The 23141-nt window shown below is 37.8% G+C and overlaps 1 protein-coding gene across 3 annotated transcripts in view; it reads right to left on the reverse strand.

Annotated features, from left to right (window-relative positions):
- The window catches only part of LOC134804037 (disco-interacting protein 2), a 136569-nt gene that overhangs the window by 79895 nt on the left and 33533 nt on the right, over window positions 1-23141 (reverse strand). The window contains exon 3 of one of the 3 annotated variants that reach the window (XM_063776909.1): window positions 21012-21125. The exons of the other annotated variants lie outside the window; for them this stretch is intronic. Coding sequence (XP_063632979.1) covers window positions 21012-21125 — 114 coding nt within the window. The remainder of the gene's footprint in view (window positions 1-21011; window positions 21126-23141) is intronic. 3 annotated transcript variants of the gene reach the window in all.

Consider the following 23141-nt stretch of genomic DNA (forward strand, 5'->3'; position numbering starts at 1 on the left):
CAGGAATTAAAATTAAGGGAGTTTATTAAATGCTTAATAAAATAGTTTCATCATATTGCATTATTTATGGTATCATTGAAATGGACAAGATTCCACGAATATTTAATTTAAAAGTATTGCGCAATGGCGAGCTGCAAAATTATAACGTTTCTCTGAAATACATACATCCTTTACAGTAAAAAATAATAGTTACGTAAAATAATAACGTTCGAAGTTAAGGCGTAGTTTTGGCCGCTGTCATAGGTGGCGCTATAGGTACGGTCCTGTCTACTATATGCGTTAATTAATTATGCCATCAAAAACATTAGGTACATGTAAAAAATGCAAGTCTCGCAACGCAGTTATTCTGCTACAAAAAAGTTTTGAGATGTAATGTTTAAACCAAGTCGGTTATTTTAGTCAGGTCAGAATAATTAAAGAGAAGGAAATTTCTAATAATAGTACTTACTTCAGGCCTATGGAACTCTCCGCGCGAGCTCGGATTTATACCTACGAATCTGCTACCGTTCACGGTAGAAAAGCAAGCCAGTTGGTTGCCACACGCGCTCACGCACGCACGTCGCCGCGCGTCGCACTGTCAATTTTGACGATAGTTACAAGCTACATAGGTACTATTGAATTTCTTTAATTAAACATGTAGTGCTTATTACGACAAATGTATACTTGTATAGTTAGATATCTAACTATTTGAAATAGGTAGCAAATTTTTTACTTTATTTTGGTAATGGTAATGTTTATTTAAACTACAGTAAGTTAACTTTACACCGGAAAGTACCTACTCATTTATGCTCTGGTTAACTTATAATTAATTAAGTACCTGTATTCATGGGTTCTCTATTATTTTTCTTTATTGTATAACATTCATCTCTATCTGGTTTTAAATTACACGAAGTTTTAAAACTAATTCTCGCTAGGATCATTGCGCGGTTAATAAAACGGCGTAATCACTGCGGTTACTACAGGGACATATGACCTTTTAAAATGAGTATTTCGCAAACACTAACGCATAAACGGAATATTAGGTACAATTTAAGATTTAGATTTCCGGAGTGAAATCACTCCGCTGATAAGTAGGTATTTATTTATCATTCATTTCTAAGCGTCAGCAACCCTAGCGTTGTGCCGGTGCGCGCGGTGCGGGGAGCGGCGCGTTGAAGGTCACTCCATTGTATTTTTGTGTAGGTATCAAACCGGTAGGTATTTGCGTTTTCTTTGAGAGATAAGTATCTGTTCGTAAGAACTATTATATAATCTGTGCTTACTTGCAGAACTGTATCTCCATTATTTATAAATTTTATTATAGTATTCTATTTAGATTTCTTAAATATTAATATTTTTTGAAATATTGGCGAAAAAAGTAATATCTTCTTTTCCGCCTTTTTTGTCTACAACTTTTGTTTTTTTTTTTGTGTGATAATAAACGCTTCGTATACATTTATCTATAAGTACATAATTTCGAATTCAATGAGGTATCACACGTATTTTTAGGAGTAGTTAGTATCTTTATTTTTCACCAATTTGAACGTGTCGACTAGACTATATGACAAAATTCTAACAATTCACAAGTCGATGTTGTTAATGTTGTCCTGCTTACTCAATCGTTGAATAGTCGAATGTAAAGGGGATATGAATGCTGGTACCGGACTGTGGTGCGGCCGGTATGCCGCAGACCGCGCGGTATTTCGGATCAATCGCAAATCCGCTTTGATGCGGTTTATCCTCGAACATAGTTTAAATTGACGAATTAGTTTAACTGTTTCACCTGTTATATGAGAGTTCAAATTGTAACAATGAGTTTATTTTTACATATTTATTCTAAGCTCACACCTAAAAAATACAAAAAAAATACTCGAAAAAATTATAATGGTCAGTTCGAACTTATCTAAGAATAATCTTGTGTATCCTAGAGAGACTCGCTGGGTGGTTGGATCAAGGGCCAGATGCAGAAGGCGGTGATCCTGGACACGGCGCGGATAGTCCGCCGGTTCCTCTCCCTGCAGCCCAGACTACCGGCAGCTTGGGCCTTGCCCCGTTGCCGGCGGCACCCTAGATTAGGTTTATATAATGTGTTTAGGTATATGTATTTTTTATTGTCTATTATGTGTTTTAGTTTTATATTCATATTATAAATAAGCCTAAGAAGAAAGATAAATAAATGATAATAAATCGCGTGTATGTAAATATAATAAGTTCTTTACCAATAACCAAAACACAAGCAAACTGCATCTCGCCCTTTATAGGTACATATATTGTCGTAGCGTCGGGAGCAAATATACTATCCAACTAAGATACATTTTCTATTACTCTACTTTAGAATGTGTAAAATAATGATCAAATTGCTTAGGGTACGCTACGTACGCTAAACGTTTCTTCTAAATGGAACATTTTAGAACTATTGCAACCCTCACTGTTCGTTGTGTGGTCACTGAACTTTTAGTGTAGACGGCTATAATAGTTATTATATGTTGCGTTTGGAAGATATCTTCAAAAGACGCATTTACCACAAGAGACGCATTTACCCCGGTTGACCTTACTTTAAAAGTTTTTGTTGCAACTGCAACGGGTTTAATCTTTCGTATGCATTGTCCCATATCCGTCCCAGACAATTTGGATTTGAAATTATAAATCACAGATTTATAATTTAGTTAGTTATTAATTCAGTAGCAATTTTTGGACAGGGCCATACGATTAAGTCATCCTTAACATTGGTTAGTCCAACCGAAAATTGTCTTCATTGAAACTTAATAGCTTCCGAGTAATTGCAATAGATTAAATACTGTTACTGAGCGCAGAATGTTGTCTGAAGACATTTACTAGACGTTGACGCTATACCGCCATACAATAGCGAAAACACGATTCTATACTATCAGAGCTTACACAGGCTTAGAGCAAATAATATTGTAAGGTATATTCGCGTATTTATCAATATTTCGTCTAATCCGCCCAAAGTAATAAAGTTGGAGAAGGAAGGCTAAAGTTGCACAATCCGACTGGGCATACAGATACGTCTGTACCCTTACCACGAGTATCATGGCTGTCGGCTCGATTCGGAAAATGAATTAGATTTCTACTAGACTTCAACAAGTTACGATACGGATAATTTAAAGATATTTGTAAGATAGATATGTCAAATTTGACGTTTCCGCGATTCTGGAGGTCCTCTTGAACGATTTCGACAAGTTATGACTTAGATATCCAAGTCACATCTAGTCGATATCTAATGTAGATCTAGTTGATCTCTAAATCGTCTCAAGATCTTGTGATTATCTCGAAATCCGAATAGGCCTGTGTGTTCGTAAGGACGCTAAGCAGGAAGAATCCTACATTGACACGACGCGATTGCAGTCCCGTTCGTTTCATTGACTGCCGGCATATTGACGGGACAGCTATATTAAGGGGGATCCCTTTGTTTCCCATAAACTTATTGTTTCGAATTTCGATAGTCAGAAATTGATATCCATATAATTTATGGACATAAACATCAATAGTCATAATTTTTGTTAAGTATAACGTTTCATAGTTCTAATGTTAAACATCTATAATAGTAAACGCTATAATCACAAAAGTTATAAAATTGTTGAGTATAACATTCAAAGGTATATCAATAATTATTCAGAAATATTTTAAGGCATATATTTTATCGGACTAATGGTCGTTAATCATATCGTTTTAATGTCGTCTCTTTGTTTCCCATAAACTTACTGTTTCGAATTTCGATAGTCATAAAATGATATCCTCTAATATTCTAATATTTAGGATATTAGAGGATATAATATTAAACATTATGACTTTCAATAATTATGTCAAACAAAGGGCCATTTTTAATGACATCCTTCATATAAAGAAAAATGAAATCTGTTTCCTCAGGTAGGTTCGTTAGTTACCTTGTGTCCCTCAGAGCGGAAATAGGAGCCCCGCGAAGCGGGGCTCCGTCGACTCGCTGGCGGGATGAAATGGCTTAATAAACTACATGAAAAATAAGAAATGGCGGGAAATCAGTAAACCAAACAATAAAACATCTGATTCCTCAGGTAGGTTCGTTAGTTACCTTGTGTCCCTCAGAGCGGAAATAGGAGCCCCGCGAAGCGGAGCTCCGTCGACTCGTTGGCGGGATGAAATGGCTTAATAAACTACATGAAAAATAAGAAATGGCGGGAAATCAGTAAACCAAACAATAAAACATCTGATTCCTCAGGTAGGTTCGTTAGTTACCTTGTGTCCCTCAGAGCGGAAATAGGAGCCCCGCGCGCGGGGCTCCGTCGACTCGTTGGCGGGATGAAATGGCTTAATAAACTACATGAAAAATAAGAAATGGAGGGGAAATCAGTAAGCCAAATAAAAAAAATCCCCAGGTAGGTAGACAAGCATGCAATTTGTTTTGTTTAATTTTATAACTATTGACAATATGACTAATAAAAATTGTGATGGAAAACGATATGGTCTAAAAAAATCGGAACTTAAAATTTAGAGAATGCAATAGATCCCCTACTTATCATTATAACCTGCAATAAAAGACCTTACAACGATTATTGTAAGCAAGTTTATTGCCTTCAATATTATGTAATGGTATACCTTCTGGACTTTGAATATTATGAGTAACAAATTTTATGACTAACAATAATAGTGACCTGCAAAAATCGGAACTGCAATTTATATTGTTAAAATTTATGACTATTGACAATATGACTAATAAAAATTATGATGGAAAACGTTATGGACTGAATAAATCGGAACAAAAAAATTATGGGAACCAATAGAGACCCATATTAAGGGTCGGTTGCGCCAAACCGTCTGTCACCGTTAAAGCATTCGCAAAATTTTAATGAATGGGAAGTTTCATAGATCACTGCTGCGTGGCGTTGATCGGTCTGTTAACCTTTTCGACGCCGTGTCAAACACAAAAGCTGTCACGCGGCCGCCACGTCATCGAAGTGTCAAAACTGAAATTAAACTTTATGCATATGCACGTAGGTCTATGTTGCTCTGTGGTCTGTGACCGATTAATCAGTCTTTGGCGTTGAACCTGCGGTGCGGATATATCGGTCATTGGCGTCCAAAAGGTTAACAGTGGTTGGTGCAACTAGCCCTAAATGCGTGTGGCATAGAGATAGAAAATGGCGTGTCAATGTGCGAAATTCTTCGTTCGTCCTTATACTATAACATTTTTTTTTATTATTAGAAAAAGGTAAGCATTTGACCACAATCTCACCTGATGATAAGCGATTTACCCAGCGATTGCGTCAAGTAACTCGCAGCAGTCGCAGCGCATTTCGCTTGCACCAATTCAGTATTGGGCGAGATGCACCGATAGAGTCCGCACGTTTTCGAGTTTGTGTGGTAAGGGTGGACAGATAAACATCGACTGTAAAACCCGGATTCCGCGACTATCGATAACGTTGCGCAGTGACAGATAATTGCGTTTACGACTTAGAATGTCAGATACAAGCGGACTTTATAAATTGATGACGTAAGCTGGCGAGCATTTCTGAGCTCGTTGGGTCCTGAGTCTTGTTCAGAGCTTAAGTTTATGACTAAGCTCTGTTTTATATCCAAGTAAACTAAAATAACAGTTCGATTGGTCAATTTACTACTAAATAATCCTGCTTTTGTATCATCTACCTTTTGTCCCGGCCTATTGTCGCTTCTATTTTCTATTTATCTATTAGAAATCTGCTTTGTTAAAAGCGTGTTGATACTTATTACTATAAAGTTAGCGGGTTTTTGACGTACGTGGCGTGTCAGTGGTGGTTATCTATGAGCTAAACTGTAGAATGAGCTGTCGCCGCGATATTTCCGGAGCGATACGACCTTCAAACCTTCAATAAAATAATGCTCTCCTCCCATCTTAAAATTCGGCAACGCACTTGCAACCCCTCTGGTGTTGCAGCCGGTCTAGCCAAAGTGACAATCGTTATCGCTTTGCCATCGAATCGCTTTGTGTCTCTCTAATATCACTCTTCCATATTAGTGCGACAGTGACAGTTGCGTTTCGATCGCTACGGAGCGTTAGGGATTGACATGTTGGCTACGCGGCCTGGTGTCCATGGGCGACGGTAATTGATTACTATTCAGGTGATTCATCTACTCGTTGCCTCATATATCATTTTAAAAAGTTTGAAAAAAGGCTGTAGCGGCCTTCGCGCGTCAGCTCACGGATTCATTACTTTTATTAGCGTCCTTTTCCAAAGCTTGTGAGCTTTTATCCTTTACGCATACCGGTATATTTTTCATACAAATTAACCGGTTTTCAATTTATCACGATTGTTTATGTATATTTTTGCACTTAATTTAGCTAATCTGATCAATCATTATCCTTACCTAAATACTATTCTATAATGTCAAGGAAATATTGTGAATGCTATAAGATATTTTCATTTTTAGTTATACCGGTAACGGTCCCTGCCTTTACAGTGTATTACAAAAAATATATAAAACGTGTGATATGTTGCAGAAAATGTGTGTCACAGAATTACTACACGTAGGTATCTGATAAATTCAATATTTCGACTCAGTGCCGCTGGGCTTACATTTCACTGGAAAATGTTTTAGTTATAATGTAAACATTTTATTCTAAATAATAAGATACACCGGCTATTTTCGGTTTATTCGCGTGCTGCTGGTGTAGATACATCAACAAAGAACTGTTAATGATCAAAAAAACAAACAAACTAAACTCATCACGACATGGAGGACGTTTTTTATTTATTATTTATAGGCCGGAGGCCCTTTATTTTAAGTTTATTTATAGATGGTTTGTATTATTATTTTTAAGCTTTTTAATGTTTTATGTTTATTTAATTGTGTGGTAATAAATACTAACCCTTAAACAGGTAGTGTATGTATAGGTCCCACATAATTAATCACGTTACTAAGTTAAATATCAATATCTGGGTGACCGAGCTTTGCTCGGAAAACATAAAAACTCAAAAATGCGCGTTTTCCCAGAGATAAGACCTAGCTAAATCGATTTTTCGGCCCCGAAAACCCCCATATAGCAAATTTTATCGAAATCGTTAGAGCCGTTTCCGAGATCCACGAAATGTATATATGTACAAATCCTTTAAAGGTATAAGAATAGGTATATACTCGTACGCTCGAAAGCAATTGAGTCATATATCATATAGAAGCAATATCAGCAAAATCCACTTTTATACCACATGTTTAGAGCACCAGCTCACTTATTTACGCAAGCTCAGCAAAAACATCCAATACAGTGTAACCTCGATAACATGAAATCCTCGTTAACACGAAATAAAATGCTATTTCCTTCCCTTCAAAGCCCAAAACCAAAGTCCATAACTCGATATATTTAACCTCATTAAAACGAAGTAACTAACGATTCCCTTCACGGCTATCCAGTACAAATTTAACCTCCATAACTCTAAAACTGAAATTTTACCTCTATAATTCGAAAAACTAGACGTAGGTATTCTTATATCACCTCTATATCTCGAAATTATTTATCAACAAACTTCTGTAACTTGAAGGAAATATTAAGACCGTTCTTTATGCGTATGTATGTATATGTACCTCTCTAATACGAATTTTCATTCATTTTACATCTGTAACTCAAAACCTCTTTAAGGCGAATTAAAACTCTCTAAGTCCCTCCATCCCCTCTATAAGACCAAAACTCGTTAACACGAACTTTTTGGCATTTCCCTTCAGATTCGTGCTATCGAGGTTCCACTGTATTATAATTATAAGGTTTCGGGAACGATCGATCGGTGTCACGGCCAGTGCAATGCAGCGTGTTGATTGTGTTATGCAACTCGCCGATAGCTATTAAATACCTGACAGACTAATATTTGAAATGAACACGGTGGTAATTGGTTTGCGTCAGAGTAAGAATTGACTTAGCCCTAGTTATAGATAGATCGTCGGCACATGGCGAACACGTCATAGTACGGAAACCGTTTGAGTATCTATGTGTGCATGACATGTCTGTATGTGCGATCCCTAGGGCAGTCCAGTCCAACGAACTAGAATAACTACGTAAGTTTGACTAGAGTTCAAAAATGACCCCACGGGAATTGTGCCGCGAGCGACTCAACTGCACCTACTGTGCAAGAGGTTTTAAATATATACGGTGGCTAAAAAATAACTGCATTCCCGTTGCCAGGGAGGTTTTGGGATTATACTGAGCAACTTTTACTATGAGACCAACCCCGAAATCGCATGTATGTATATGTATGTATAAAAAAATAAATGTTTTACCTATTGTATTTATTGTGTTGTGTCGCGTGCAGCGAAGTAGCGTTTGCAAACGCTGCATAATCTGTTCAGCCAGTGATTCAATACAATAGAACAATCCGTCTCGTCTGTAATCACTAACACCTTATAAAATAAAGTTCCCCACTACGTCTGTCTGTACGTACATATGTTCGCAATAAACTCAAAAACTACTGAACGGATTTTCACGGGGTTTTCACCTAACTATCAATAGAGATTATTAGAGAATGATACTTGAGGAAGGTTTAGGTGTATAATTTGCTTAGGTTTTGTGTAACCCGTGCGAAGCCGGGACGGGTCGCTAGTTCTACATAGAATAGAACAAGGAACCGTTCGAAGTGCAGCGGCCGGTCTAATTAGGGAACTGGCGATAACTTAATGGAAGCACTCTTGCAGTTAGCACGAAAATGGGTATGTGGTTTTCACTGAAAGAGTTTTAATTGCGTCCGTTAATGCATCCCGCATGTAGGACATGCGAAACTAAACTTTAATAATGAGGTGTAAGGATAATTTTACAAAATTTAAATTTGTAACTTGAGGTAAAACATTTTGTAAGTGGTCGTAGTACTTGACTCTGAATTAAGTGCTTCCTAATCGGAACGACAGTTTTCTGACAGTGTGCAGAGCGTTTTGTTAAGCCCCTAATCCGGATTAGCCTATCGTTGAGAGTAGTCTAAATTCCGATTCAATGCCGATGTAATCTTCAGTTATATATAAATTGTGGGCAATTGTATCACCAATGGGAATAATTATCGCAAAAAGAAAAGACAAAATGAGACTGAATATGTGGATGATTCATATAGAGTGGTGAAGGTGATGAAAACTGTACATAATTATCAAATCAACCATGAAAATATTTTATGGAATGGACAATACATAGCCATAATCGAGTAGACTTCAAACGTTTACCTACTCATGTTTACTTGATGCATATGTCTGTGACCGTGACTCAAGAGCCTAGTGTGTCTCCCGGCTTACGCCTCGCGTGCGCCGACGCATGATTTTTTACCGCATCACGTTTCAACCACTATGAATCGCGTCTCACCTCGCCAGAGCGTCAATCTCGCAAAAACGGATGTTAGCGCTATCATTACGTGACATGACCCTTTGACAGTTTTCATTATTAATGATCATTTTGTGATTTGAGTTATTCAACGTGCATTAAACACATTATTGTTTTAATATCTGATTTGTGGATAAGTATTATTTGACCAGTATCAACCTATTTAAACATAGTGGAACAGCCTTAGAAATGAGCAAACCGCGAAACCCTCCGAACAATTATTTTCATATTTTTTTAAACATCTTCAACTCAAAATATAAATGTAAACACAAAATACATCAATGCAAAGTTATATTACATACTTTAAATTGACACCAATATCAAATAGGTGATACACTTACCTACGCTAAGAGCTAGAATCAATCCAGTCAGATTTCTGAAAGAGATGTGATTTTTTCGACGGCGAATGTATGGGAATTGTAAAAGGGAAATTCAAGAGGCCGGTGGGGCGCCACTTTTCAGCCTGACCACATAGGGTTCTTTGAAGCTTAACAATTAGCTGCGGTCTAATAATGATGCATACAACACAGTTCTAGAGATCCTGGTCTACGAGTATATAGAGTTGACAGATAAGACAGAAGTGGGAACTCTTAAGGCTAATTTGTGACTTCATGACAAGCATGCACATGTGTGCAATTGTGCATGACGCGCTTAAGGAAATCGACATGAAATTAAACGTTTGTCTTACCAATCCTACCTCTTCGTATCTATCAATTGTGTGCGTATAGCAATAAAAATGTATGTGAAAAGGCGTCACAAAATTGATAAACCTGTCGAGGCCCGTCTCATACCTACTATATTTGTGCCATTTTCAGCCAAAACGGTACTTATTGTCGGTTGTCAACAAGGTGCTATTTCCATTAAGGTTTAATCTTGAAATCAAACTGGTGGTGCCTTTTAGTTGAAAACGTCACATTTAGTGGTTTAATTTAAACGGGTCTACCGCGATATTATTTCATTATTTTTACATTAAACCGACGTTTCAGCTGGGTTGCACCAGCTGTGGTCACGGATGACTAAATATGTATAACTAGGTAAAGGTAAGTAAATATGATAAAATTGATAAATCACTAAATATGTGTAGCGAGTTTAATCGTCTTCATACCTATAGGTACTTATTTTATCTTGCCATCCCATTGATTAATACAACGAAGAATTTCGTCTTTCTATCGCGAAGCAAAACAAAAGGTGTAAATATAATTCAATGAAATTAGTTATTAAATGAAAATGTTATAACAGCACAGCGAACCCGACGCTGCTAATTGAATTGTATTCTGTAATTATCTCGTTGTTTTCTATTGAAAATACTTGTTGATTTTATTTATTGTAGACGTTTTTTAATCTTGTTTAGGTATATGTACTTACATTAATAAGTGAAACGCGCGACGGGTTCATACTCCGCCTTTTAACAACGTGGGTTTCGTAACTCATTATGCACGAAATATCATCAGATATTTACCAGTCGCTTTTCGGTGAAGGAAAATATTGTGAGGAAACCGGATAAATCCCAATCGGTTTCCCTCTGGGTTGGAAGGTCAGATGGAAATCGCTTTTGTAAAAACTAGAGCCTACGCCAAATCTTAAGATTTGTTGCAGAGCGGACCCCAGGCTCTGAGCCGTAGCGAAAAGCCGGGACCACGCTAGAAAGATAATGAATGGTGCCTCAAGTGATTAACAAACACAGATAATGTGTATACTTAGATAGTGAGACAGGATTAGCAAAGTTCATAGTGTAATACATCCTGCAAAAAATTAGATTGTTTATTTTCTATGTCATTCGAAGATACACATATAAATATATAACCAGGCTGAGCAGGTCTCACCTTAATGAGCAACTACGGCCTTACCGCGAAGCAAGTTTAGTAAAACAATAGACGCGTGCGCAATAGCGCATAGCTGGCGTAAATCAAAATGGCCGATCACCCGATGCCTGAGTCAGTAATTGAGGAATTACTTAATTAAGGTGGCATCATCCTGTGATGATACCACCGTTTTAATTGTCACCGCCTTTAATATACCAAGTCACATACCCTACGTCTTAGAGCCTATTACCTTATACCTAGTAATCGTGTTATATATTTATACATTTGACATATTTTACACAAACAGTGCCTGTTTATCGCTAGACAGAGCTACGAATTAATCAACATGATTTGAATAGTAATAATTAAACATAAATACTGCAGTTACGTTTCTCTGTAACGAGTGATAACTTAATTTTTACATCTCCGGTAGGTGCAATCCCACTAATGTCGCATCGTGGGAAAAACGAAAACAATTTATCATTTAACAATCTCTGTTATCGGTCTGTTAACATTTTAACATTTCTATTACTTATATGTATATTTATATCATAAATTCTTTGATAAGATGGAAGGATGGATAAGATGAATAGATAAAAAGACCTTCTAAAGAAATTTTCCACTTATTTACTCAAAGCTTTATTCTAAGAACAGATCCCTCTTAGGGATAACTTCCTTTGTAAGCACCTCAACTTCCGTGAAATCCTTTCTAAACGTACCATCGTGATTAATTCTGAAAATCGCGTTAGGCATAAAGTGTAGCTTACCTAGTTCTTTAGCTGAGCACTGATGATACTCGAAGATAAGTACTAGGCCTGCAATGACGTCAGCGGGCAGGTGCGTTCCACTGACACAGAAAATGTCGCTCGGACCCGCCAATCCCCCTGGTTACCAGACCACGGTGTTTACCATCCGGGTAATTAAAATGTAACCCTACAGCTTCGTAATAAAGTTCACTTTTAAAATCGAAACAAACGAAGTTCAGGAAAACTGAAATCATTAGAGTGGTCCGGACACCTTTATTTGTCTTATTTAATCCATTAGCTTTTGGCTCTTTTGTGTGTCCGAAAATAACGATACCTTTTATTCGTACGGTACTCATATTTTTGTATTCAAACAGTATGAATCCTTTTGGTATACCTGCCTGAGGTGGTAATCAAACTTAAACAGTGTGAAACAGAAACTAGTTAATACGAGTAACAATCAAAATCAAAAGTAGGTAGCGGATCAGACTAGTCTTGCCCCACCAGGCCTCGCTCCTCGCTGCCGATAAAGCAGCTGCCTTACGGTCTAGCCAATGGCTTTAAAGTGGCCTGTCAGCCTATTTAATAGTTAGGAGCAGTAATAAAGAAAATTAGACCACATTGCGGTCGGACACCGACTGGTGGCCTACTTAACCATAATTAAGTATTTACGGGCGCTATAAAGCTTTAAATAAAATAGCGAACCGTCAAACTATTGGTCATAAGTCATTGATTGGTGGACACTCATTTAGCTGTGCTGCTTATTGTATAGTCACCAAACCACGTTATAAATGTTGCAGTGAATTGAAAATAAAGGTTGGCAATAATACGTACCCTAAATTCGCTTTAACTAGCATTGCGGTGTATGTGTGGCTTAACGCACTTAATATAAGCTATGTATCAAACAAGGACAAACAATAACAGCTCTTTCGCTGCTACTCCTAATGAAAGATACATAAGACTATCCTGTTCGGTCACTTCCCCCACCTTTCATGTTTGTATGTAAGTTGTGTTAGATCAATAATTACATGTAATCAATATTCATATTTTATTAGATAAACCCCTTTGTAGAGCATTAAAATCGTAAATCCACTCTAAACTGTATCAGGGGATTCATGGACGAATTCATCATTTAGAATCTTATTTAGTAAGTATACGGCGAAGTTGGGGACTGGTGGCGAAGCTAGGTTACCTACTTTAGAATATTTATTTCTACGCAGCTCTTTTTATTGCCAATTCAATGGGTATCTATTTCTTAGTAAAACATTTTTAGATGGGCGAAGTTGTGCCCCAGCGGTGAGGTTTAGGGTTTACCCTAATTTTCAATGACTTACAGTCAGCGGCAGAAGTTGCTAAGCGGGCGCGGTGTTCAAAATTACCTTGACATGCTCTTATTCTCTTAAGAATAAAGTCGCGTCAAGATCATTTTGAACACCTGGCCCGCTTAGCAACTTCTGCCGCTGACTGTACAACATAGATAACGAGGTTTGATAGTCACCTGCGACTTGCAATAATGTTGCACAACGAAAAATATGACACTATGTTATTGTTGGACCATAAGAGCGTGTCATATACTTGCGCGTTTCGTTGTGCAAGATATTATTGCTGGCGACTAGAGTAGGTAATATCGTCAGCACAGTTAACTGTTAGTGGGCCTTATTGACATGACTTAAAGATCAATAATCAAGTTAGTGCTGGTATAGTAAAAGTAATTAACGTATGTGGAACAATACACTTAAAAAATATTCACGAGATACAACGCACAATGTTGAATTCTAACCCCCTTTAACCTTTATATGCCTCAATAAGTTAATGTTTTATCCCTTTCTTACTAATACTTAAGTCAAAATGGCTGATTAAGACAAAAGATTACTAGCTAATACAGACTTGTAACGCGTTTGTGCATAGCGCCGCCCTAAGACAATTAGAGTTACGGTTTTGGAATGGTAGACTTTTTAGAACCCATTAGGCTGAATAATATTTCTGATTCCGCAAGGCTAATATGGTCGCCTTTTTATCATCTGTCCCATGTCTGTAACGTTCTAACAAGTATGAAGGTGCGAAAGTGACGCATGACGTGACAAGTGATAAAAATGCGACCATGATATCCGTGCTGGTAGGCTTTTTAGGGTTCCGTAACCAAAAGGTGACACTATTGCACAAAATACTGATTTGTCATACCTGTAGTGCAGAAAATAAAGAATTAAACAAAATCGGCAAAACATCAAGTACCTATCATCAGAAAAAAAACTATTGGTGTGCGTATGTAGTAAATCATCTTGTCGCCCATTTACATGTCAAAGTGTGGCACTAAAAGCAATACGTTGTCAATAAGTACTACCCGCATGTCTTGCGCGTACTAAACATAGGTAACGGAGAACCAACGACTCGTACGATAATTAGCTTAGGTTCCATAATAATATTAATAATACATACATTTTGTACTTCAGCGTGTGCCTACAGTATGCAAATTGCGGAAAGTTTAAAAAAAATTGGATAAGTTCTCGGAATTTTTTATAGGAAATTAAGGCAACTTTCATTTTGAGAATGGAAAAATTTCGATCCTAATACAAAAATATGAAAAACATCCGTAATTATTTTCTAAACAAAGAACTTTTAGAATTTCTCCTTCAAATTCGCATTTAAATAACGATATAATTATATTAGTCCGTTAAATTAGGACACGTACTAATATATGTATGTACTATTATTTTGGATTGGCAATAAGCTTATCTCAGACACTGTATGAAATTCCTCATAGATGAGTCATACTCGACAAGACCCGTTTAAACGAAAACTCTACGGACGAGTCGACATATAACTTTCTCGTTCATCTTGTTTATTATTTAGATTTTGAATTCTACCACGTAGAGAATAGGGTTGTTTTGAAACAACGTAGTCCAGGAGTAGACATTTTCATAGGACGCAGAAGCGCTATTAGGCCGGGAATTACTAGCCTGGCTTAACAAGTGGACCTACTAGCAACACAGTAAGACGATGGTACAGTCACCTGCAATAATATGTTACACAACGAACGCCGCAAAAATATCTGACACGATCTTATTTGGAGAGCCATAAGAGCGTGTCACATATTTTTGCGGACTTCGAAGAGTAACATATTATTGCAGGTGACTGTACATTCGGAGCGAACACGGGCGACCCACGGTGCATTGCATTTTGTACGGAGTATACGGGACATGTAGGTATTAAAAATGGACATAACGCAAGAAAACTCGTATCGCGACACTATACGCAGACAAATACCGACCTTTCTCCACGAGCTAATGGTCAATTTTAGGATGACTAAAAAACGCGAGCAGATTTCGCGGAAGTTACTTATCGGATTGCAGTCATGAGCGCTCTTAACGCGGGCTGATAGGGTCGTTTTTTGTTTAGTATTACTGCTATATTGCATAGATTTTTAGAGCATCTCATGGCCTATATCCAGCGCCAGGCATGCGTTACAAATTGCTGACTGAAAGATGTATATGTTACAGATACAATGCAATGCTATTTATTAGCAAATAACAGTTGGATTGAAGCTAAGTTTACTGTAAACATTGGGTTGTTCTAATAATGAGTAAGACCAAAGAGCATTAAAATATACACACCTTTGTATTGTTTCTAAATCAGAACCTAGCTTCAATATAGTTTGATATACTTTTAATATGATAAAAGGAAATGTTCGCGAAAATTTAATTTTCTTTTTATTTTTCTACGATAACGTTATGTTATACCAAAAAGATGCTATAAAACAAGAAGAAAAGCGTAGACTACATAAAACCATAGAGCCGAACGCTTATTTGCCATCAAAAAGGTTTTGAACATCGGAAAAGTATTGGCTATACCCACTCTTACATCGTTAAATATAAACTCGTCTCGTTTCGCATATTTTCGAGTTCAGGTAAATATAGAACACTTTTCACCGCTGGGAAAAGCAAAAGCACTTTGTCAGCTTCCGGAAATACAAATGTCTATAAATAGAGAGGTGGACTCTAAAAGACTTCATTGTTGATAGAATCGTAGCTCGGTGTCCCGATTTAGATTCAATTCAACAATCACATCATGGATGAAATGGCGACAGGTCACGGGAACCATTTGCGACGCCCGAATGCCTCTTCGGTTGAAGGGTAAAATTTATAAATCAGTCATAAGACCTGTCGTCATGTATGGATCAGAGTGTTGGGCCCTAAAGGTGACGGATGAAAAGAGATTGCATGTAGCGGAGATGCGAATGTTAAGATGGATGTGTGGCGTGACGAGAATGGATAGGATAAGGAATGAGTATATAAGAGGAAGCCTGAAAGTTGCACCCATAACAGAAAAAGTAAGGGCAAATCGCCTAGCATGGTACGGGCATGTGATGCGGAGGGATGAAAGTCATGTGACGAGAAAGGTATTACGAATGAATGTGGAGGGAAGTACGAGGAAAGGAAAACCGAGGAAAAGGTGGATGGACTGTGTGAGAGATGATATGAAACGAACGCAAGTGAATGATGAAATGACGGGCGACAGAGAGGTGTGGAAGAGAAAGACATGCTGCGCCGACCCCAAGTGAATGGGACAAGGGCAAGAGAATGATGAATCACATCAATAAAGAAGGGATTATTGGTGCATTTATTGCATTTCTATTACCGTGCGCTGTATTCAAATCAAGCCTTTGACAGATTTTAAAGTGTTATTGCAAAGCATACAAATCGATATTACAATGTTTTGCTCCTTTTGAGTGATTAATAGAATCAGGCGTTACTTTGCGGAAATTCATATAATATCTAGAAATAGTTTCAAAATGTACGAAATAATAATTGTATTATATTAAAAAGGATATTTATCAGCTAATACGAATAAAAGTTGCTTTTTTAGTTTGATTATTATTAGTGTCCGACCGAAACATGTTTTTTTGCCGAAACCGAAACCGAATGTTCGGCTTTGGCTCTAGTTTCGGCCGAAACCGAAACCGAACCTTTTGTAGACTTGATAAAATCGTTAAAAAAATGTCATAAAACCGCTTTTACACAAATATTATGGGGCTGTCAACACCCAATGTCCTTGAAATTGATGTTACTTAAGCAGTTTTTTAAGAAAATTACTAGAGGTAGACCAAGATAATTCTGCAACGATTTTGATAACACACGCAGTGCGAGTGTTATTTTAAACGTCAAAATTTCTATGAAATTATGACGTATAAATAACATTTGCACTAGTAGCACTGCGTATGCTATCAAAATCATTGCAGAATTTTCTTGGTCTAATTCTATTCATTCACCAGTCAAGCTAACATGTAGATCAGATACAGGGTCAACCAAAAAACCAACCGAAAACGCGAGCGCAGCGAGCGCGAAATTTTTTGTTAACAATATCGCAAGGGAAGTAACGGGAGTGGAAAACCGAGAAAAAGGTGGATGGACTGTGTGAGAGATGATATGAAACGAACGCAAGTAAATGATGAGATGACGGGCGAGGGAGAGGTATGGAAGAAAAAGACATGCTGCGCCGACTCCAAATGAATGGAATAAGGGCAAGTGAATGATGATAATCGCAAGGCCGGGTACCGATCTTCACCTGGGCCTAAAAGTCCGAAGTGCCCCAGTGAGGCGAACTTTCATGCGAAGTAAAAGCCGTGCTTCAGGCTTCAGGATAAGTAGTTGAGCACAGACTCCAACCAATGTCCATTGTATTAAAAAGCGAGACGCGCAGGCCGAGCATGGCGCAGCGAGGCGAACGGCTAAGTTGAAGTAGAGGACATGTGGAACACAAACCAAATGGTAAATTGAGGTAAAAAGTGAGGCTAAGGTCGAGCATTCGTATGAAAAACTGTACTGGGGACACTTTTAAGGGTTTTATCTTCGTTCTAATCAATAGTCAGAAAATCAACTTTGCAGCACTACTTGAGCGTAGCCTTTAGCCTCGCTTAAAATTTGCCATTAGAGGTAGATAGGAAAGTGACTGAATAAGAGCGAAAAAGACATCGTTCGACTCGGGCCGAGCTGATACTCGGCCAACGGCTACGTGCGATAGTGCTATCTCATTCACTCCGATACAATGTGTGCGATAGACAGTGTGCGCGTTATAGGTATTGACAGCCTCATAAGACTGCGTCGACCGTCCAGTGGCGCCCTCATTGGTGGAATTGTGTTTTATAATATACCTATACATGAATCAGTAAATGTAGGTTATTACTATTGTTGTCCTACTTATTCCCCAACTTTTGGTCTTTTTCCGAAGTGCCATTTCGTAAGTTTCGGCCCGGCCGAAAGGTACGGCCGTTTTCTGGCCGAAACCGAAACTACAGCCGAAACATGATTTTTTGGCCGAAACTGGCCGAAACCGAAACCGAAACCGAACCTTCGGTCGGACACTAATTATTATTAATGATTAATAGCCATCATCTGACTTATAAAGGATTATATTATATTCTTGGCGGGGTTTTGACCCCGCCAAGAATATTATATCCTTTACAAGTTTACATGTATAAGTTTAGGATAACAAGTATAGTATAGAGGCAATCAAAATCCAGGAAAATAATAAATCAATGCAATGTAAAATATACTTTGTTACCAACGACATAGGGAGCAAGATTGCAAAATACATATCAAAATGCCGCAAAATCAGCTTAATAAAAGACTGAATAATAATATGATTTATAAAAGGAATACACTAGTAGTTGCAATCAGGGTATATTCAGACGAATATAAACAATATTAGACCATTCAACTCAGTTTTATTTAATACAAATCATAATCATAACATAACATACTCGTGTAGTCTCGTGGCTACATTTAGTTTTCATTTCGATTTGTGTCAAATAAAATGAAATGAATCAGGGTATATTCAGACGAATATAAACAATATCAGACCATTCAACTCAGTTTTATTTAATACAAATCATAACCATAACTTAACATACTCGTGTAGTCTCGTGGCTACATTTAGTTTTCATTTCGATTTGTGTCGAATAAAATGAATTGTTCGTTTAAACATTAACAGCATATCGTCCACACAAAGTTATCAGTTTTCAGTCTAAAATCTAAATGCTTTTTAATTAAAATATAGTTGACGTGGTCTTTAATTTCTGATTTCTGGAGAACATTGGACAGGCAAGACGAGTTCAAAGTTCGAGTTCAGTTAAACGCAAAAGGTGACAGTTCTGAACAACTGGCAGGCTGATATCGTCCAGCGAACTGGTAATCTGTGGGCCCCTTTACACTTATATTACGCGAATATGCAAGATCTGTGAGCATGTTCGACCGATATGTCAATTTCGAACAAAGGAGAAGAGTTTACATAGGCGGTATTCGCAGTAAACTCTTGGTAAGGGAGGTCAAGGCTTCTGCGCTGGTTCATAACTAAATACATATGTATATTATGTACGTCACTATTTTGTTTGTGTACGTGATTATGATGCGATATGACTGTATTTTGAACAGCGGCGAATGAAACAATGCTCGCGCAGCGGTGCGAAAAGGCACCTGTCATTCATCTAAAAATCATTCACTCTTTTAAGTTTCATTTTTACCCACGTTAACTCGTTCGTTCAATTTTAATGGAACGAGAATAATAAGATAACCGGACCGTACTGTAGTTAGGTGGAAATACACGGAAATGTAATTTCACATAGGAAAATATATTTAATCGAAATAATAACGTTACGAGTGCCCTATTCGCTGTATCCGCACAAAGCAAAGCCCAGCTTTACTGTAACAAGTATTTCAATATTCATCTATGGTCTGCTGGCGTAGAAACTTGGTTACATACATGATATTAGCAACCTGAAAACTTAGGAATTCAAGCCTTATTATATAAGGTGGGTACTATATTTTCATTATGAAACATGCGCCAACGCCACCATTATTTTTTCACTTAATACAATTTTATTGTAACAAAAATATATTGTATGTAACATTACATAATTTGCAACAGACATATTAAGGCCGATGTGGAGAAGACCGTCTACAAGCTCTTTCGTCTTCTTTTCTTCGCTTTTAACACATACTCCACTTACAGAAGGTCGGTAGAGCAGAAGAAGTGAAACTCTTCCTCTCTGACTGTGTCTGAGCGACGTACGTATACAAATACAAGAACCCTATGACAGTCTTACTTGCAATCAATGTAATACGCCGGCCTTCCCCACACTGACCTTATAGGATCATGCATTTTTGTAAATACTACAGTCGTCATCAAAAAATATGAGCAAGCAAAAGGCCCAACAACCACCTGAACATGACTCGTCATAAAGCTAAGCGTAGCTGAGCATGCTCAGGTATTTATGGGCACGGTTGCCTGTTACGATTTATTTGGCGACAGTACAGTCGCCATCTTTATTAGGAGCATTCCATGAAATTGTTCGACTTTTCCCGTTCAAACGCGAATTTGCTAAGCATTTGCAGGTCTAGGATTTTCTTTTTAATGGTCAAAAATATGGCAAGATAAATAATAAACGCCGCACCGAATAAAGTTCTAATACACGAAATAAACAGAGTTTGTACGGGACTGGCTGTGGAATGCTTCATCAGCGGCCCATCAGATGTTCAAAAATGCCTGAACGTGCACTCTAACTTCTTGATAATAGAGGCTTTCTTCAGACAGGTGTGAACACCTCGACAACCACAATATATCTGATGGCGAATGTACCAAAGGGTACATTTGTGCTAAGATGCAGTGTGTTGCAAAAGTGACTAACAACTATCAAACACTATCTACTCACGACACTCATCTACATGTGCGCCAAAATTAATTTATATTTGGCTCAATTACACTAGGGTATAGTCAATTAGTGTGGTTTTAACCCCTTGAACACCACGCGTATCGTGTACGGTGCGTCATTGTCAAGCTTGAGTTGACATTTTTAGCAGTCAAAGGGTTAAATATTTTGTCTCTCAAAATCGGTTACCAAGTAGGGTTATGTAATCGAGCCATATTGAGAAATAAGCAAATAACAGTTTTATAACAAACAGTTTTTTCTTCACTAAGGTGCTTTAGGTTATATCATAACTTCATTATTATATGGTTAACGTGTAATTTGATCAGCGTTTTTTTCTTTTTAATAGTCCTCCTGATTTCTGATTGAAGTTATTTGAAATGTAATCTTTACTACACTTTTTTTCGAACACCTTGAACTGAAACCTAAGGCACCTTGCTACACTAGTCACAGGCGTCACAAGCACACGATACCTGAGTGGTATCGCTTCTCATTGTGCGTGACGCGCCGGTGCGTCCGCCGGTTCCTCGTGTGCAGGCGGCCGCTGCCGCCGTCGCCCCGCGGCCCGCGCGGCGGCTGGTTGCCTGCTGCAGAATTAGGTAAGTTGGGTAAGGTGTTAGGCAGGGGTCTTCAAACATTACAGCAAATATCTATAGTAAGGACGCGAGGCAATAAAAATATCGTACATTAACCGGCCATTTCCTGTCTCTATCGCACGCGTGTATTGCTACCCCGCTCGCATAGGACAGTGGCATTGTCCGCCGGGATCATCGGCGGAAGCGCGTGAGATAGACAGGCGGGTCAATGGATGAAATACTTCGTGCTTAGCGTCCTTACTTTAGAAAAGGCTGCACGGGCTCGGCTTCATTTTTATGGAATTGGCAATTTTCGCAAGCCTAAGTGGCAGGCTCAAGGGCCAAATCCTGCCGTGGTTTGGAGACCACTGTGTTAGAGGGATGCGGTGGGTGGGTTAGGAGTGAGGGTCATCGTTCCTGGTAAAACCTCGTTCGAGTAGATATTGTTGCCAAATTCCGGCCACGAGCTATTAGTAGCATTGATGGCGTGATACCGTTGTAAACTATAATTAATAATTTTATAGAAGATCGTATAAAATTAACGAACGCATCATTGTGCGAATGATATTTCCACATTGATACTTTCATTCGTCCATTATATTATTATCCACTTATGTTTTAGTGTTCACTTGTTAAGTTTAGTATTCAAACTATTCACTCATTAGCTATACTGCGTGGCAAGCTTTGTCAGTAGAAGAGGCGGCAAATTTGAAAAATGTAGGCGCGAAATACATGATCTCCCATACGTATTTTGATCTTCGTGCGTTTTCTACTGACAAATTTGGCTGGCCAGTTTTATCCCATACGTACAGATGTGTCTTCAGATCATCTGGCAGACAATCTGTCATTGTACAGGAGGAATAAGGTAGATCTGATGATTGTATACGTATTATCCGTATAGCTATTATATACAGCGAAATAAGCTGAATAACTTACTTAATTTTTTTTTTACTTTTACGAAATAAGCTCTGGAAATAACAAAGGTACCACTGACCGGGGTGACTTTCAAATACTGGGGCGACTTTAAAATTCTAGTTTTTAAGCCATAATATATATTTATGCGAGATTTTTCACAGTAGGTGAATATGAATATATAGTAATCTAGCTAGTTACAGGAACATTTTCAGTAAATAATGAATACTGGTAATTCTATGGGCGTTTTAAATCTATCAAAGTAACCCCAAATTTTCCAAAGTCACCCCGGTCTACGGTACATTATATTTCTGCATTAATTAATTATTACTACAGAAACTTATATCAGTAATACATATCATTTTATGTCTTAAAACTACGACTGCGGTCAAATGTCTATATAAAAAAAATGCAAAATAAAAAGTTTAAGGTAGTGTTAAAACATTTTAATCAGGTAGATTAAATATGTGTGGAATGTGTGGATCGAGGGTGAAGCGATCTGTGCTGTGTTGTTCAGTTTTCAATGATATCCGGAAAAACTGCGGATTAGGATATACAGTGTGGAAAAAACATATTGAGCACCCCAGAGGACTACCTCAGTGAGACGAGAATACACTTGTAACTTGTAACTCTCAAGTCTCAAGGACTTTCAAGGTCATTTCTATTTCTATTTCTATTTCAATTTAAACAGGCATCGGCATGAAGATTCCATTATATGTATTATATAGTATGCGGTTACCATAACCAGTAGGAGAGTGGTAACTGTTTAAACTCACTCCTTTTTGTGAAGAACCCCAAATTCTCTTGAGAAATTTGAAAGTACCTACAGAGTGATTTTGTTATGTCTGACCATATTTACTCTGAGGAGTTAATAGGTAGGTTGTAATTAAACAAATTTTATTATGGGGTCAGCCCCGAAAACGCAAAATGTATTAGCTGTCTGATTTCAGTCACATTTCGGCATGTTTTCTATGGAATAGATGATTTTTTTTTTCACCATTTCGGGATTGGCTCCATAGTAATAGTTGTTGAGCATGATCTAAGTACACATTCACCCCCCAGAGTATCGTCAGACAAAAAATTCACCCTGGCATCAAAAAGTCCGATTGTCTTTGA

This window comes from Cydia splendana, chromosome Z (assembly GCF_910591565.1).
Source record: "Cydia splendana chromosome Z, ilCydSple1.2, whole genome shotgun sequence".
NCBI classification, from domain to species: Eukaryota; Metazoa; Arthropoda; class Insecta; order Lepidoptera; family Tortricidae; genus Cydia; species Cydia splendana.